This window comes from Equus asinus, chromosome X (assembly GCF_041296235.1).
Source record: "Equus asinus isolate D_3611 breed Donkey chromosome X, EquAss-T2T_v2, whole genome shotgun sequence".
NCBI classification, from domain to species: Eukaryota; Metazoa; Chordata; class Mammalia; order Perissodactyla; family Equidae; genus Equus; species Equus asinus.
Window position 1 is genome coordinate 100,294,449 of NC_091820.1, and position 17,937 is coordinate 100,312,385.

The following is a 17,937-nucleotide window of genomic DNA, read 5'->3' on the forward strand; positions in this document are numbered from 1 at the left end:
AGAATTCTTTTTAGTCTATCAAGTTGGTTAGCAAGGTGAACAGAAAAGAATAGGTGGAATAAGCCCTGTCATTGAGGCTTCAAGTGTAATTAAGATAAGCACATATAAAACACTTGCATAAGCAAATTCAGATTAATATTATATAGCCCTACTTGGTGGAAGGAGTCAGAGTAATTCAGGGATCAGTGTTAGATTGGGATAATTAATGAACGCATTATGGAGACTAAGCTTTTTTCTCTGTAGGAAATAACAGTTCACACTCAGTTGTGTGCCCGATTAGAAAGACTATTGCACTCTTCAACTGTGCAGCAAGCAGTGACTTCAGTTAGGTGCAGCTGTTATACTTTCTAAAGGAAAAGTAAGTGTTAGATCCTTTATCTAAAGGAAAAGGTAAGTGTTAGATCCTTGTTGCTCCAAATGTGGTCAAAGGACTGGCAGCACTAGTATCACCTAGCAGCTTATTAGAAATGGAGAATTTCAGGCACCCTCAAACTACTGAACCTGAATTTGCATTTTGACAGTTGTTCCAGGTGATTCCTATGTTCATTAAAGTTTGAGAAGCACTGTGTTAGATCCTGATCTTGATATGTCCTCTTTGAAATGCAGAAGTAATTTCATAAGTGTTTTCATTTTCTACAGCGACATATTTCATGTGTACACAGTTGAAAGTTGTCAGAAATGACACTCAGGTACCTAAACTGCTTTACCTCACCACTACAAATGAGAGTCGAGTGTTTATTACTGGTGAGCAATTTCTTTGTATACACTTTATTGGAGTGTAATCTATGTTCTCTTCATTAAATTAACTTTTACATTACAGCATTCAACCACAAGATAGCTTTATTTTGACCTCCTTTATCACTATAAGAATGTTTTAACAAAGAATATTTATCCTATGAAATATATTGCTTCTAGGTTATTTACAATTGAAGCAATGATTTTGTGACTCACTGGAGAATTGTGTTTGTGTCCTTTGGTTAACCTTAATTCCTGCTTGATATAAGGTGGATAATCATATATTGCTAGGTATATTGAAGACTGTTAGGCCCTATATCACAATATGGATTCAATTAACAATATTTTAAAATACTAAATAAAACAAAAATGTGCATCCAATTTTGGCCCCCAGATCTCACATTTTACTTATATGGCTAAAAGAGTCTCACTGCTTATGTCCAAGTAGATTATTTTTCTCTGTTCCCTCTGATAATGGGGTCAAAGCAATAAAGATAAAAGTTTCCAGATGAGTGAGGGAGTGGTGTGGAATGGTATGTTTACTAGAATGGTACCATGTTGATAATTAGGAAATTTGCCAAAAGAAGAGTCTGCGGAAGGATGTAACACACAGCTTTGTCAACACCTCATTTTATAAATGCTAATAATATTAGATGTAAATATGTACTAATAGTATCAGATGTAAATGGCACTTTTAAGTATGTTAAGAGCATGAATTAAATGCTGAGCTATATTCATAGGCAAAATAGTTCATATATGATGCCATACCTTCAGGTTAATACATGGTTTAAAAATCAGTTCTTTAAAAAGATACTTCCCATTTGGATAATTAGAAAAATCCAGATGAGTAGTTTTCTTTTTCTTAGGGCTTTTCAGTATCCTGTAGACAGCTGCAGTTTAGTGCACTTAAACTGTGATATGTCTGATTTCTTTCTTGAGTTAGGATTTTTTTACTCTTTTTGATAATTTTTGTATGCATGTTAAGTATACTTATCTGCTACATAATGAATAAGTGAACTTATTTTCTTTGTGACATAAGAGACTGTTCTGGGGCCAGCCCAGTGGTGCAGTGGTTAAGTCTCCATGCTCCGCTTTGGCGGTCTGGAGTTTGCCGGTTCGGATCCCAGGCATGGACCTACCCACTACTTATCAAGCCATGCTATGGCAGGCGTCCCACATATAAAATAGAGGAAGATGGGCACAGATGTTAGCTCAGGGCCAATAATCCTCAGCAAAATGAGGAGGATTGGCAGCAGATGTTAGCTCAGGGCTAATCTTCCTCAAAAAAAAAAAAAAAACAACAAGAGCCTTAATATTAAACAGTTTTCATACAGAAAAGTCTATACATTTTATTATAGTGAGATTTTTTTTTTTATTTCTCACTTTTTTGCCCTTTTCCCTTCTTGCAAACAGGTCCTAGAGGCCAGCCATATACCAACGATCCCAAGGTAAAAAACTTTATTCAGTGGATTAAAGCAAAGACTGATTCTGGGGAACTGAAGAATACCGTTATTGGTGGATATTACCCCTATCCACCAGTGCCAGAGACATTTTCGAAGTATAGTAGTTCTCTTAAAGGTAATAATGTATTTGCTATTCCTTTATGATATGTCTATATCCTGTATGTATGGTATATGCCATATCAGTTAGTCATCTTTATATTCTTTTATATACCAACACTCACTGATAATAATTTTGTCTTTATGAAGACCTAAAACCTACATGTCATGCCTCCAAAAGATTAATGTTTTGATTTTATTAGACTAGAAGAAGAGAAAGAACATGGACGAGGACTAACTAGAGATATTATCTTGATTTAGTGTCATTGAAATCGAAGCTCACCTTGGTAGATCCCACCTCGTATGACATTACATAAAGAGACTAGAGATATCAAGGGGACACTGGACAATTTGATGTGAAGATACTGACAACTATATTATGCTACTCTTGTAGAATGGCATATATTGGATATAGCATAATTGAACACTACCTTTAAATAAAAATGACACCAAAATAAATGAGATGCAGAATAATAGTGATGAGAGCCCTAACGTTAATTTATTTTAGTAGAATTAAGATATGACAGTTGAAAAGTTTAACATAAGTATATTCTTTTGAAAAACTATGGGATAATTGCATGATTTTGGGAAAAAAAGAGAAACTTTGAAAACTGACCTATCATCATCTAAATATTGGCATCCTCTTGTACTTCATAATGCCAGGAATGTGTAGTATATGGTTGAAAATATTGAAAAGTGTGTTTCTATGCAGTGGCTAGGCAACGCTTTATAGTTTGAAATATGATGTGTAAATTACATTCAATATGTAAAATTTCTGTTTCAAATTAGGACTCCAGACTGGAAGACTATCACAATTTAACTGATAAATATGTTTTGCCTATTTTACAAAAATTACATAAGGAGATGCCAAAAGTCACAAATTTAAGTTATATAGCAAGTTTATAAATTCATGTTGTAAAATTACATTGCAAATCTAATTCTTATTTTTATCATTTCAGTTCTCTAAAACTTACGATTTCCTTGGAATTACTCTTTTGCAGTTGAGTCGCTCTTGACAGCCATGAGTGAAGTGAGGAAGGAGGTTGAAGATTTGCAGTATAGGGAACAAAAGCGCATTGCAATTCAGGGGATAATTACTGTTATAAAGTATGTCCCCCATAGCGTTGCAACTGGAAGTGCCTCAACATCAGAAACACTTCGGGTATGGTGCCAGAGAATTAATATCATATCTCTGAAAGCACTATGATCATAGTTACAATTGGTACCTTGTACATTTTATTCAGAACTCACATGTATTGATTCTTAATGATGTAAACCTAAGAAAAAATTCATTTTTCTTTGTTTCCTTTTTCTGTCACTTGTTTTGGAGCAGGCTGGGTGAAGGCCACTGCTTCTGATATTTCCCAAGGTGCTCAAAACTTGGTATCTGGTTTTTGCTTTCAGCCAAGTGATATATATGATTATATTCTTGTCCTACTTTTTATCCAGACAAGAACTATAGGAACACTTCCCACAGAAAGTTTTTACCTCTATATCTGGTATGGCAGTCTTACTCAGGTTCTCTGAGAGGTAGCAATGACTCTTGTAGGATAAATGCTCTAGTAGAAGTGGCCACTTCTGGAATCTAGGCACAATCAAGACAAATAAGTTAACTTTTGCCATGAGTTTATCTTTTTAAAAATTATTTCTAGGATTGTTTTTCCTATGGAAATAAGCATCTAATCCAACTTTTCAGTTAGACCAATATAAGAAGGACTTTTGTTTATCTTTCTTTTAAAAATATTTTAATAGCAGATGGATTAGGATAAATCAGCTTTATAAAAGCACTGTTATGATTGCAAAGGTTTGTCACAACTCTTAAGATTATGAAAAATGAGTAAAGTAAAATTGTAGAGTCTTTTAAGAGAGAAATAATTTTTGTTAATTAGATTTAAATGTTTTCTCTAAATGTTTGGTTTTAGGATGCTAACCGACCCTCAACATCCCAGGCAGCTCGAACAGAAAGTCAAAGTCGGGAAAGAGATAGTAAACAGCGTCAAGACCTTGGTCCTGTGGGATTTCAGTGTGTTCAAGCTACAAATGGAAGTTTGAGTCCTACCAAGAAAAAAAGAATTCTGCAAGGACCACATGCCAAACCGTAAGTCATTTGTATTAAGCGTATACGTAGCATATTAATTTTTTTGGTTTGTTTCTACCCTATAAAATGAGTGATTATACTAGAAACTGTATTAGTTTTCTAGGGCTGCTGAAGTCCCAGATTAGGGTATCAGCAGGGTGGGTTCCTTCTGAGGGCTGTGATGAATAATCTGTTCCATGCCTCTTCCCTAGCTTCTGGTGCTTTACTGACAATCTTTGGCATTCCTTGGCTTATAGAAACATCACCCGTCTCTGCCTTCATCTTCATGTGGCGTTCTCCCTGTGTGCATGGCTGTATCCGAATTTCCCCTTTTTATAATGACACCAGGCATACAGGATTAGGGACACACTCTGGAGTACTGATCTACTCCAGTATGACCTCATCTTAACCAATTACATCTTCAATGAACTGTTTCCAAATAAGGTCACATTCTGAGGGTCATTGAAGATGTTATTAGTTACATATTGGTAGTCCTATTGGTATTTAGTGGAAATATAATTCAACCCCCCTCTGGCCTCTGACCCCTAGAAAATCATGTCCTTTTCACGTGCAAAATACATTCACCCCATCACATCATCCCCAAAAGTCTTAACCCATACCAACATCAACTCTAAGTCTAAAATCTCATCTGTTATATCATCTAAATCATGTATGGATGAGATGCAGGGTGATTCATCCTGGGGCAGAATTCTTTTCCATCTGAGAACCTGTGAAACTAGATATGTTATCTGTCCAGAGTACAACGATGGGACTGACATACGGTAGGGACTCCCATTCCAAAAGGGAGAAATTGGAAGGAAAAAGGGGTCAAAGGTCACAAGACAGTTCAAAACCTAGCAGGGCCAATTCCATTTGATTTTAAGTCTCCAGAATTATCTTTTCTGGCAGGATAATGTGTCCTCTGGGCCCATCAGAGTGGTGGCCTCACCCCTTGGCCCTGAGTGGTGGCCCTGCACTCTGGAACTGAGGAGATGGCCCTGCCTTCTGGAATTGAGAAGGTGCCCATGCCTTCTGGAATTGAAGAAATGGCCTCACCCTCAGGGTCATTCTTCCCTTTTCTTGAAGGATAACACATGATCACAGCTGGGTATCTCTGTTAGCTCGTTTCCTGACTATAGAATCTCAGAAGTTCAACAGTCTTCCTTCATTTTGTCCCACCCATGTCCCTTTCAGTCCAAACTAGCCGCGTGCATACTGAGATGGTTTATTGGATCCACAAGTCACAAGCTTAATCTCTTGGACAAATGGTTGTCCAGCAACACCCTTGGTGTTCTCTCCAGAGCAATCTTTCTCATTTTTTACAATATGGATAAGCTGAGAATTTTCCAAGTATTGAGGTTCCGGTACCTTTTTTCTCACAATTCCCTTTTCAACTTCTCTCTCCCCTCTTGTATTTTACTATAAGCAGCAAGGAGAGACCAGGCTGTGCCTTCAACACTACTTAGAAATCTCTTCGGTCAAATATGCAAGTTCGTCACATACAAGTTTACTTTCCATCCAGTATAACACAATTCAGCCAAGTCCTCTGCCACTTTATAACAAGGATCACGTTTCATCCAGTTTCCAATAGCGCATTCCTCATTTCTGAGGCTTCACCAGAAGCACTTTTTACTTTCATATTTCTAGCAACATTATGTTCATGACAACAGATGTTTTCTCTAAGACAACAGAAGCTTTCTCGACAGCTCTTTTTTTCTTGCTGGGCCCTCAACAAATTCTCCGTCAAAATTTATATTTCTACCAACATTCTCTTCAAGGCAATATAGGCTTTTTCTGTTATGTGCTTCAGAACTCTTTCAACCTCTGCTTAATACCCGATTCCAAAGCCACTTCCACATTTTTAATTATTTGTTACAGCAGCATCCCGTTTCCTGGTGCCAAAATCTGTGCTAGTTTTCTAGGGCTGCTGTTGTGAAGTGCCGTAATCTGTATGGCGTAAACAACAGAAATTTATTGTCTCACAGTTCTGTAAGCTAGAAGTCCAAGATCAAGGTGTCAGCAGGGTAAGTTCCTTTTACCTCTCCTCTGGCATCTGGTGGTTTGCTGGCAATCTTTACCATTCCTTGGCTTATAGAAACATCACCCCAATCTATGTCTGTGTCCAAATTCCCCTTTTTATGAGAACGTTAGTCAGATTGGGGGTCCACCCTACTCCAGTATGATCTCATCTTCACTAAGTACATCTTCAGTGACTCTATATCCAAATGAGGTTGCATTCTAAGGTACTGGGGGTTAGGGCTTCAACATATGAATTGGGGCGGGGGGTGGGGGTGGGATACAATTCAACCCATAACAGAAACCCTCTTATCTGCCATGATCAGCATGGACTAATAGAAAAAGAGTTTAAAATGGATAATTAGAGAAAAATAAACATTTGTATTTTATTTTTTTTTGAAAAATGAAGAAAGTGTGATATAATGTGGTATGTCTTTATAAAGATGTACACTCGTGTATCCACACGCAAACATGTATATGGGGATGTACAAACATAGGTGCAAACATATGTGCATACATGAAATAGAACAAAATGTTTTCTTTAATAGAATTATAGTAACTTTTTGGTTATTTTTTTTAATTGCAGAAACTTTGGGTTATAACATTATATAGCTTTCGGATGTACATTGTAATATATTTTGAATTCTGTATAGATTACATCATGTTCACCACCCAAAAACTAATTATAGTCCATCCCCTCACATGTGAGCCTAATCACCACTTTTGTCCTCCCCCCCATCCCCCATGGTAACCACCAATCCATTCTCCATTGCTATGTGTTTGTTTGTCGTTGTTTTTATCTTCTGCTTATGAGTGAGATCATACGGTGTTTGACGTTCTCCCTCTGACTTATTTCACTCAGCATAATACCCTCAAGGACATCCATGTTGTCGCAGATGATCGGATTTCATCATTTCTTATGGCTGAGTATTAGTCCATCGTGTATAAATACCACATCTTCTTTATCCATTTGTCCCTTGATGGGAACCTAGGTTGCTTCCAAGTCTTGGCTATTGTGTATAATGCTGCAATGAACATAGGGGTGCAAGTATCTTTATGCCTTTGCATTTTCAAGTTCTTTAGATAAATACCCCAGAGTGGGATAGCTGGATCATATGGTAGTTCTATTCTTAATTTTCTGAGTATTTTGTTATTTAAGCATTTTACTTCAATTTAAAATACTATAGCTTACATTCGTTCACCAATTGTTTCAGCGTGGATCTTTCCTACATAACCTCATTCATTATGAATTGTATATGATTAACAGTTTTGGTTTCTGTAAAGAAGCAGGAAAAGTGGGATTCTAATAAAGCAGTTGGAACACAGAATCATTTTAGATTTTAAGATTTTTTGAAACTCTGATCTTTTATAGTAGCTGTGCTCACTTGAGTAGCAGTTTTTAGTTGTATGTTGAGCTTATGTATCCAGTAACCTTGATACATTCACTTATTAATTCTAAGTTTGTAGGGGTTTTTTAAATTTTCTCTGTGCAAATCATGTAATCTGCAAATACCTGTAGTTTCTTTCTTTCTTTTCAATCATTTTGCTTTTTATTTCTTTTTCTTGAATTAGTGTACTGGTTAGGATCTCTGGCACAATGTTGAATAGAATTGGTGGTAGACACCATTTATGTCTCATTTCCTTCTTTTTTTTAGTGGTCTAAGGACAATTTTTAAAAATTTTTTCACAGCTTTATTGAGATATAATTGACATATAACATGGTGTAAGTTTAAGATGTACATCATGATGAATTGATACATGTATATATAGCAAAATGACTACCACAATAAGATTAGTTAACACATCATCACCTCACATAACTAATATTTTTTCTTAGTGGGAACATTTAATATTTATTCTCAGCAACTTTTAAGTATATAATACAGTACTGTTAACTATAGTTACCATGCTGTATGTTAGATCCCCAGAACTTGTTGTTCTTATTACTGGAAGTTTATACCCTTTGACCAGCATCTCCCCATTTCCTCCACCCCTCAGCCCCTGGCAACTACCATTCTCCTTTCTGTTTCTATAAGTTTGGCTTTATGTCTAAATTTCCTGATCTCAGAAGAAAAGTTCTCAAGATTTCACCATTGAGAAATTTGGTGAATAATTTTTATCATATTAAGGAAGTTTCCTTCTGATCTTAGCTTGCTAAATTTTTCTCGTGAATGTGAGCTGAATTTTGTCAGATGTTTACACCGAATCTATTGATCTGTTGAATTTTCCTTATTTTATTTTCATGTGGTAAGTAAATTGATTAATTTCTTGAATGTTGAATCACTCAAGCGTTCCTAGAATGAGTGTTATTACTTTCTTAAAATGTTTGGAATGGATGTCCAGTGAAACCACCTGAGTCTGAGGTTTTCTTTTGGAGACGGTTTTGACTAATGTTTTAATAGATTTTAGAATATTCATATTTTCTATTTCTTCCTTTGTTTGTTTTATTTTCCAAAGAATTTGACATTTACCTCTAAATTGTAAAAATTTTTAGTATAATATTGTTTGTAATATCTTCTTATTATATTTCTGTACAATCTATAGTAATGTCCTATTTTCAACTCCTGATACTTGTAATTTGTGTTTTCTGGGGTTTCTTTCTGGAATCAGTCTTGCTGTTCTTTTTCTAGCTCTTTGAGCTGGATACTTAAATCACTGATTTTTGGTCCTTTTCTAATATACACATATAATGCTATACATTTCTGTATAAGCACTGCTTTAGCTACCTCCTACTTCATTCTTCGTCAGTTAAAAACATTTTTTATGGCTGAATAGTATTCCATTGCATATATACACCATATCTTTATCCAGTCATCAGTTGATGGGCACTTAGGTTGCTTCCACATCTTGGCTATTGTAAATAATGCTGCAATGAACATAGGGGTGCATGGGACTTTTGGAATTGCTGACTTCAAGCTCTTTGGATAGATATCCAGTAGTGGGATGGCTGGGTCATATGGTATTTCTATTTTTTTAATTTTTTGAGAAATCTCTGTACTGTTTCCATAGTGGCTGCATCAGTTTGCATTCTCACCAGCAGTGTATGAGGGATCCTTTTTCTCCACAACCTCTCCAACACTTGTTACTTTTTGTTTTGGTTATTTTTGCCATTCTAATGGATGTGGGGTGATATCTTAGTGTAGTTTTGATTTGCAAAATAAAATCGTCCCATTCACAACAACATGGATGGACCTTGAGTGAATTATGTTAAGTGAAATAAGACAGACAGAGAAGGACAATCTCTGTCTGACTCCACTCATATGAGGAATTTAAACATGTGGACAAAAAGAACAGATTAGTGGCTGCCAGGGGAAAGAGGGGGCTGGGGGGTGGGCATAAAGGGTGAAGGGGTACACCTACGACACGAATGACAAACAATAATGTACAACTGAAATTTCACAAGATTGTAAACTGTCATAAACTCAATAAAAATTAACTTAAAAATTTTTTTTAGAGTTCAGAGTTCAGCATGATTCTTCTTTGATTCATGACTTATTGGCAAGTGTATAGTTTAATTTCCAGTCACTTGAAGTTGCATATTTCAGCTTATCTCCTCTCTGGAAAGAGAAAATATTCTGACTAATTTTCATTTGTTGGAATATGTTGAAAGGCATTCCTTAAGTTGGACATATGTCAATTTTGGTAAATGCTTCTTATGCACCTGAAAATAAGGTGAATTCTGTCATTGTTGAGTGCAATGTTCTATATATGTTAATTAGGTCCAAGTGTGTTAATTGTGTTGATCATATCTTTTACTGATTTTTTTGTCTGCTTTTTCCCTCAGCTAATTGAAATAGGTGTGTTAACATCTTCCACTATGATGGAAGATTTATTTCTCCTTTTCTTTCAATTTTTGCTTCATATATGTTGAAGTACTATTACTGCATACATATAGATTTAGGATTCTGATATCTTCCTGATAGATTGACCCCTTTGTTATTATGAAATTTTCTTCTTTGTCTCTCACAATGTTTTCTGCCTTAAAGTCTACTTTGCCTAGTCCTAATATATCTGTACCAATTTTCTTTTGATTAGGTCTTGCATGGTATATATATTCAATCCCGTTTACTTTGAATGCTTCTATGTCCTCATATTAAGGTTGTTTCTTTTAAGCAGCGAAAAGTTGTTAGTTTTTGTGATCTAATGTGATAATCTTAGTCTTTTATTTAGAGTATTTATTCCATTCACTTTTAATGGAATTAATGATATATTTGGGTTTATATCAATCTTCATACTGTTTGCTTAATCAAATAATTTTAATTGTTCAATTTCCCCTCTTTTATTTTGATAGTTACGTATTCATTAGTGGTTACTCTATAAATTACAAACTGAACACTCGTCTTGTTGTTAAATACAAATTATTTTACATTTTCCTGATAATGCTAGAACCTTAGAACACTTCAGCTTCATTTATCCCCATTTTCATTATTTTTGTCTTGCATTTTAATTCTCTATAAATGTTAAATTCCATGAGACATTATTAGTATTGTCTTTCTTATATGGTTAGCATTCATTTATATTTATCCACATTTTTTTTAGATTCTCTTCATTCCTACCTGTATTTCCATCCTCTCTGGGATCATTTTCCTTCTGACTGAAGAATTCCTCTCAGCATTTATATCAGTGCAACTTGCTGATGATATATTCTCCAGTTTTGTTTGTCTAAAAACATCTTTATTTCACCTTTATTTATAAAGGATGTTTTCACTTGGTTGCAGGATTTTTTAAATGTCTAATTCTACTGTTTTATTGCTTTCATTGTTTTGTTAAGAAGTCAGGCAAATTTCTTATACTTGCTCCTTCAAAGATATTGCATCCTTTTTCTCGAAATACTTTTTGAGATTTTTGTCTTTGATTTTCAACAGTTTAAATGTCATGTGCCAAGGAGTGGTTGTATTTGTTGTATACTGCTTTGAGATCACTCAGCTTCTTGAATATATGGATTGATGTCTTTCATTAGTTTTGGAAAACTACCTACCATTATCTCTTCAAATAGCCTTTCTGCCCCATTGTTTCCTCTCTTTCTATGATTCCAGTTTCATATATGTTAGCACTTCTAACTGTGACTCACAGGTTTCTTACACTGTGTTTTTTTGCTCATATACATATTTAATTCTTTTTTTTTTGATTTTGTGCTTCAGTTTGGACGTTTTCTATTGACCTATCTCTCTATTTACTCTTTTACTATGTCCAGTCTGCTATTAAACCTACCAGCTGAGGTCACTGAGTTATTGTTCTGTTTCCACCCCAATTAGCTGTACTGCAATTCAGTTCTGACACTGACTATTCAGAGTTAGCATCAGACTCTACAGGTTTAAGGACTCAGTTGTCCACCAGACTGCCCTTACTTCAGATGCTAGCCACACTTCAGCTGATCACCAGGCCACCCACGCTTCTAACCAACTGGCTACAAATTCAGGAGTTCCCATGACCCCCTCAGAGTCAGTAGTTCACTAGAATGATACACAGAACTCAGAAAAGCACTATGCTTACAAACACAGTTTTATTATAAAGGATACAGATCAGGAAAAGCCAAATGAAGAGACAGAATGGAGTCTGAGAGGGAACACAGAACTTCTGTGCCCTCTCCTCATGGAATCCAGGCATATCACGCTGTTGGCACATCAACGTGTTCACCAACCACGAAGCTCCACCAAGCCTTGATGTTCAGAGTTTTCAGGAATCTCATTACTTAAGCACAATTAATTAAATCATTGGCCTTGTGATTGAACTTGATCTTCAGCCCCCTCCCCTCTGTGGGGGTGGCCTGTCCCAGTGTTCCAACTTTTGAATCATATGCTTGGTCTTTCTGGTAACAGTCCCCATCTTCAAGCTATCTAGTGGCTCATCATCAGTCACCTAATTAGCATAAAAAAGACACTCCTATATCTAAGGAAATTCTAAGGGTTTTTGAAGCTCTGTGCTAGGAACCAGAGACAAAGACCAGATATATTCTTTATTTTACCACAGTTCTTAAGTTCAGCTATTCTGATTTTCAGTTCTAGAAAGCCCATTTGTTCTTTTTTTAGATGTTCTCTTTTGAGATTTTGTATCTGCTTTGTTCATCTTTTCCTCTGTTTCTTAAACATATTAATCATTTTATTTTAAATTCTGGCTTGCTAACTGCAATGTCTGGGTCACCTGTTAGTTTGCTTCTATTGGTACCATAATAGTAAACATGACCATTTAAGAGCTTGTATCAACCAGCATTTTAATCCAAATGGTAGATAGTGCTCTCTGTTAGATATTAAATGTAGTCAAAATCCATCAACTCATTCAAAAGTTAGCACTGAGAAATAAAATATATTAAATGAGATGTTATAACTTCTTCATTTCATTCTGTTGATAATATTTACTCCATAAAGAGAGAAAGTGAACCATACCACTTAAATAAATCCTTAAAAATCATTTTCAGTGTCTCCTCCTAAGAAAAGCAGAAGGGGCACCATAGGAAAGATTTTTAAATAATGGTTGTTGCCTGAAAAGCATTTACTAGTTTGAATTAATGATCATAAAAGACTTTAGCATTTTTTGATCATTATAAATTATTTCTAATTTGCTTATATTAGCAACTTCTCAAAAGAATTTTCTGTTTTTCTTAGGCAGAAAGCACTGAAAATATTCTTTCAGTTAATTGTATACAACATTTCAATGTACAGTGCAAGATTACTTACGTTACCTCCTTTGATCCTCAACATCTGCATGAGGGAGGCACAGGATAATTACCTCAATTTTATAGATGCTGAATCTGAGACTCAGAAAGAATAAATATAGGATTTATATATGTTTGTATGTATATTAAGTACTTTTAATTTCTCTGCATGAAAGACATTTTAGGGGCTGGCCCCGTGGCCGAGTGGTTACGTTTGCGTGCTCCGCTGCAGGTGGCCCAGTGTTTCGTTGGTTCGAATCCTGGGCGCGGACATGGCACTGCTCACCAAACCATGCTGAGGCAGCATCCCACGTACCACAACTAGAAGGACCAACAATGAAGAATATACAACTATGTACCGGGGGGCTTTGGGGAGAAAAAGGAAAAAAAATAAAATCTTAAAAAAAAAAGAAAGACATTTTATAAGACTATAGTAATATTAATTATAATCCTGTTATATAGATAAGGGAGCAGGATACTATAGAATCTATATGACTTTTATCTAAGGTCAATAAGTTGGTGAAAGGGGCAAGGTTAGAGTATAACTTATATCCTCTGACATAATTTTTATAATATTCTGCCACTACCCACCATATGCATCTTTATTGTCTCTTCCTTTAGCCCTCTTTTTCCTTTCTTTCCTTTTATACTTCTTATTTTTTCATTTTTCATCTCTCTTTTTTCAATTTGTTCAGTTAATACCCACAGACATTGTATACCTTCACTTCTATCAGTTAGCCCTTCAACTTTAAGACATTTAGGTCTTACAAATGCGTAATTATGTATTCCAGTAAAAATCTTCTAAGCCACTTTTTAAAAATTCTGTACAATATAATGGTGCTGTTAGAGTTTGGAAAACTATTTCTCCTAATCTATTCAGATGAAAATTTATTCAATTTATTCTTCTAATTTCAGATGAAAACAATCACTTTATAATTACATGTCTTAAAAAGTATATACATTCTGTTTAAGGATCTCAGAATACACAGAATTTAACTATTTTTTAGTTATTTAGATTTCTCTCAAAGTTGATGTTTTCAAGTTTACTAATTTCTGAAAAAAGTTAAAATTACAACTATAAAGTATGTTTTTATTTGCTGGAGTCTTGTAGTTAAATGAATGCATGCTTCCTTCATGAAAGTTACTTTTTAGTTCACTAGTAAAATGAAGAATATTACTTTGAGACAAATTCATTGATAAAATAAGTTGAGCAACATTATGTGGCATTTTACAATATGACATTTCAGTTTTACTTTATGCTTTTAGTTTCAGAAATCCAACCAATAGGAAAAAGTCATCACAGAAATATGCTAAAAGTACATCAGATGGAAATCATTCCTTATAAAAGCAGACTTCTCCTTGGCTTCGAAATAAGATGGTTCCCTTTCCCTCCGTTCATGTCAGTTCAATAAACAGTTGTTGAGGAGATATTATGTGGAGATACAAAAACAAAATAGAATCTGTACTTTTGTAGAGCTTATACCAGAGCTTATAGCAGGATCTTTCGGAAGAGACAGACTGATAAGCCTGTAATTTTCAATGCAGTGTGATGAATGCTATGATAGAAATATATGCATGTTGCTATGACAGCATATACAAGAAGCCGTGAGCCTTACTAGAGATCAAGGATGGCTGCTTATAGGAAATAATGCCTGTGTTAACTTTTGAAGGATGAATAACAGTTAACCAGGCAAAGGAAAGGGGACATAAAAGTTGTTCCAGGCAGAAGGAAAAGCATGAAGCTTGAGGCTTATAGAAAACTGAAATGAGGTTTGTGAGTTAGGCCAGATAGTTTTCCAGAATATTTAAACAAAGCAAACATTAACTAGGCCATTGAACTAATTTTTGAATTATTATCGTAGATAATGAAATAGGTATATCCATCTTTAGTTGACATTTAATACCGTTGAGTGCTTCCTTTTGTGGAATACTCCTTAAAAGAACATTTAAATCTATTGCAGTATTTAAATTATGTTATGTATGGATATGTGTTCATAGTTTGAAGGTAATTTCTTTAAATTTTTAATGCCTTACTTTAAGAAACTAAACCTATATATTTTCTAAATTTATTGAATTAGGATAAATCTTGAATGTAACCAATTAATTTTTTTCCATTCAAGTCTCTTTTTATAACTATTGACTATCCTTTTTTCATCTTTTCTAGATTTCCTGTACCTCAACCAGAAACTTCTGCACAAAAAAAAGAAAATAACCTGGGCATGGCAAGCACTGTCCAACGTATGTTGCTTTATTATTATTATTTATGAAATCTTTATGGAACACTATTATATATAGATTACTGTTTCATTTGATTCTGCTTTTTTGAGTCCTGCCTGCCACTAGCATAATATAAGTACTTTAAATAGATATATAGCTAGTTATTTTTGTCTCTGGTTTTCATTTAAATTAGCTTAGGTCCTTGTCAAAAAGTACTGTCTAAGTACAACTTTAGAACAATTTGGTATCATCACCAAAGTGAAAGTAAATATAACCAAACTTACATTTATCAATTTGTTTCTTTGATAGTATATCCCTTCAAATGCACTAGGTTTAATTATCAGAAGAATAATTAAGTAGGGAGTTTAATTTTATTTGACAATAAATATAGGTAAAGCTTAAAAAATAGTTTTAGTTCCTTTCTTTGCTACTGGGTTTATTTTGGGTTCAATTTTGAATTTTGGGATTATTTCTGAAGTGATTTCATAACATAATTTAGTTGTAAGAGGATATCCTTAGAGTGATTTGGTTTAAATTCAGTCTCATAAGGGATCATGTCTCTGGACTAAACATTTAACACTTTATTTCCTTCTTACTTTATGAGTTATTCTTATTTTGGATTGACCTCTAGTCAGTTTCAGATTAAGAACCCACAAAAGGGTCCTGGAGTCTGCACCTCCCCCCCAAAAAAAAGTAAAACAAAAAATAAGGGGAAAGTCATTATAATATAAATATATAACCAAGCTCAAAACAAGAATGAAAAATCCATAGGGGCCAGAAACAAAAGAATTTAAATTTAGTAGTGAGTAGGAACTAAAACTAAAACTCTGCTCATGGGCATTTCAGAACTAGATAGGGGCCTAAATGACTATAGGCTAAGAAGTAATAACCACATAGAAGGGAGAATCCAGGCCACCGGCCTCCTGCATGTGATGTAGAACTAACATAAAGTTGCAACAGTGTGAATGGCCAGAGAAATTATGCTCATCAGTATAGGCAAGTATCAAGGAGCTTTCTATATCCCCTGGTCAATGGGTAGGAAAAAGTCACCTGAGAGAAACTAGAAGGCCAGGACAATACAGCATGGAGGTGTGGTCACAGTTCAAATGACTGAAATGGTGAGAACTCTGAGCTAAAAAATTAACACTAATATCTGGTCCAAAATCAGTGAAACCCCTAAGGTCTTGACAAAGGTAAGTGTGAAACTGCCTTAAGGAGAGGCTTCTCATAACCTAGAGTGTTTGGGACTCCCATAGAAAACATCTACTCGAAAATGAATTCATGGTCAAAAAAATTACAAACTTCCCAACGAAATGAACTGCTTTGAGGCAATGTGATCAGATGTAATATGTGGGAAAATTTATACCCCAGGAACTAGAAATACTAGACCAATCAGAAAGAGGCTTTAAAATAAATATGTGTTTAAAAAGTTAGATGAATTGAATAGAAGCTGTAAGTCAGGAATAGATCAATATGAAAAAGGACTGGCATATTTGAAAACAATATATATACGATGGGGTTGAAGAATAAGAAAATGCAGATGAAGAGAGAATTAGTGCGTTTGGAAGATTGATTCAGAGGAAATCACACCAGAGATTGGTAAAGAGATTGGAAAGGTAAAAGAGAAGTTGAGAGACATGGTAGATAGGGTGAGAAGCTCCAATTCGTATGTAATATAAGTTTTAAAAGGACAGAATAGAGATAGTCAGGAAGAAGCAATATCTGAAGAAGTACTTTTTCAAATTTAAAGATATATATAAATCCTTATGTTGAAGGATCACAGTGAATCCTGAGCAGAAAAATTAAATAAATCTATATCATAGTGAACCTGCAGAGCATAAGATAGTAGATATCTTAAAAACTACCAGAGAGAAAACGTGTATCTATCCTTAAAGGAAATATAATTAGATGAAGATTTCTTATCAACAATAATAGATGCCTTAGACAATGGAATAATGTCTTCAAAGTGTTGAACCTAGAAAAGTGTTCTAACCTAGAATTCTATGTCTAAGTAGACAAACTGTAAGAGTGAAGTGAAATAAATACGTTTTTAGATATTCAAAGACTGTGAGAGTTATTACTCATAGCATCTCAATGAATGAGTTACTAAAGAATTCTGAAAGAAGGAAAATGAAACCAAAAGGAAGTAGCAGAATGCAGCAATAAATGGTGAACAAAGCAGTTGGTAAAATATTGGTAAATATAAATAAACTCAGTCAGTAAAAATTAATAACTATGGTAATAATTTAATGAGATTTGAAATAAAATGAAACTAAAGTACTATTTTTAAGATGGGTAGGAAGATGAGAATTAAAGCACTCTGAGATCATTGTATATGGAGAAAGGTAGAAACTGATGAACTGTAGACTTCATAAATTTAAACATGAAATTAAAAAATTTTTGAGTGCATACTGCAAGAATAGGTATACAAGGCATAACTTCCAAAACAGCACAGAAAAAAACAATGAATTATCAAAAGTCCAGTGGAAGGCAGAGAAAAAGGGAAAAAAGCAAAGAAAGTAGCATGATTAAGAGAAAACACAAAGTAAAATGACTGAAATAATTCCAAATACATCACCAATTCCAATAAGTGTAAACATGTTAAATTTTCAGATATCCATTTTAAAAATTATTCTAGTTATATGTTGCATGTAAGAGACACACTTAAAGTTATATAAAAA

At 34.5% G+C, this 17,937-nt stretch overlaps 1 protein-coding gene across 1 annotated transcript in view; it reads left to right on the forward strand.

The window, feature by feature from the left end:
* The window catches only part of RADX (RPA1 related single stranded DNA binding protein, X-linked), a 67,817-nt gene that overhangs the window by 20,140 nt on the left and 29,740 nt on the right, over positions 1 to 17,937 (forward strand). Inside the window, exons 7-11 of the mRNA XM_014843246.3 lie at positions 640 to 744; positions 2,149 to 2,313; positions 3,296 to 3,456; positions 4,217 to 4,392; positions 15,204 to 15,277. Of these exons, the coding sequence (XP_014698732.1) occupies positions 640 to 744; positions 2,149 to 2,313; positions 3,296 to 3,456; positions 4,217 to 4,392; positions 15,204 to 15,277 (681 nt within the window). The remainder of the gene's footprint in view (positions 1 to 639; positions 745 to 2,148; positions 2,314 to 3,295; positions 3,457 to 4,216; positions 4,393 to 15,203; positions 15,278 to 17,937) is intronic.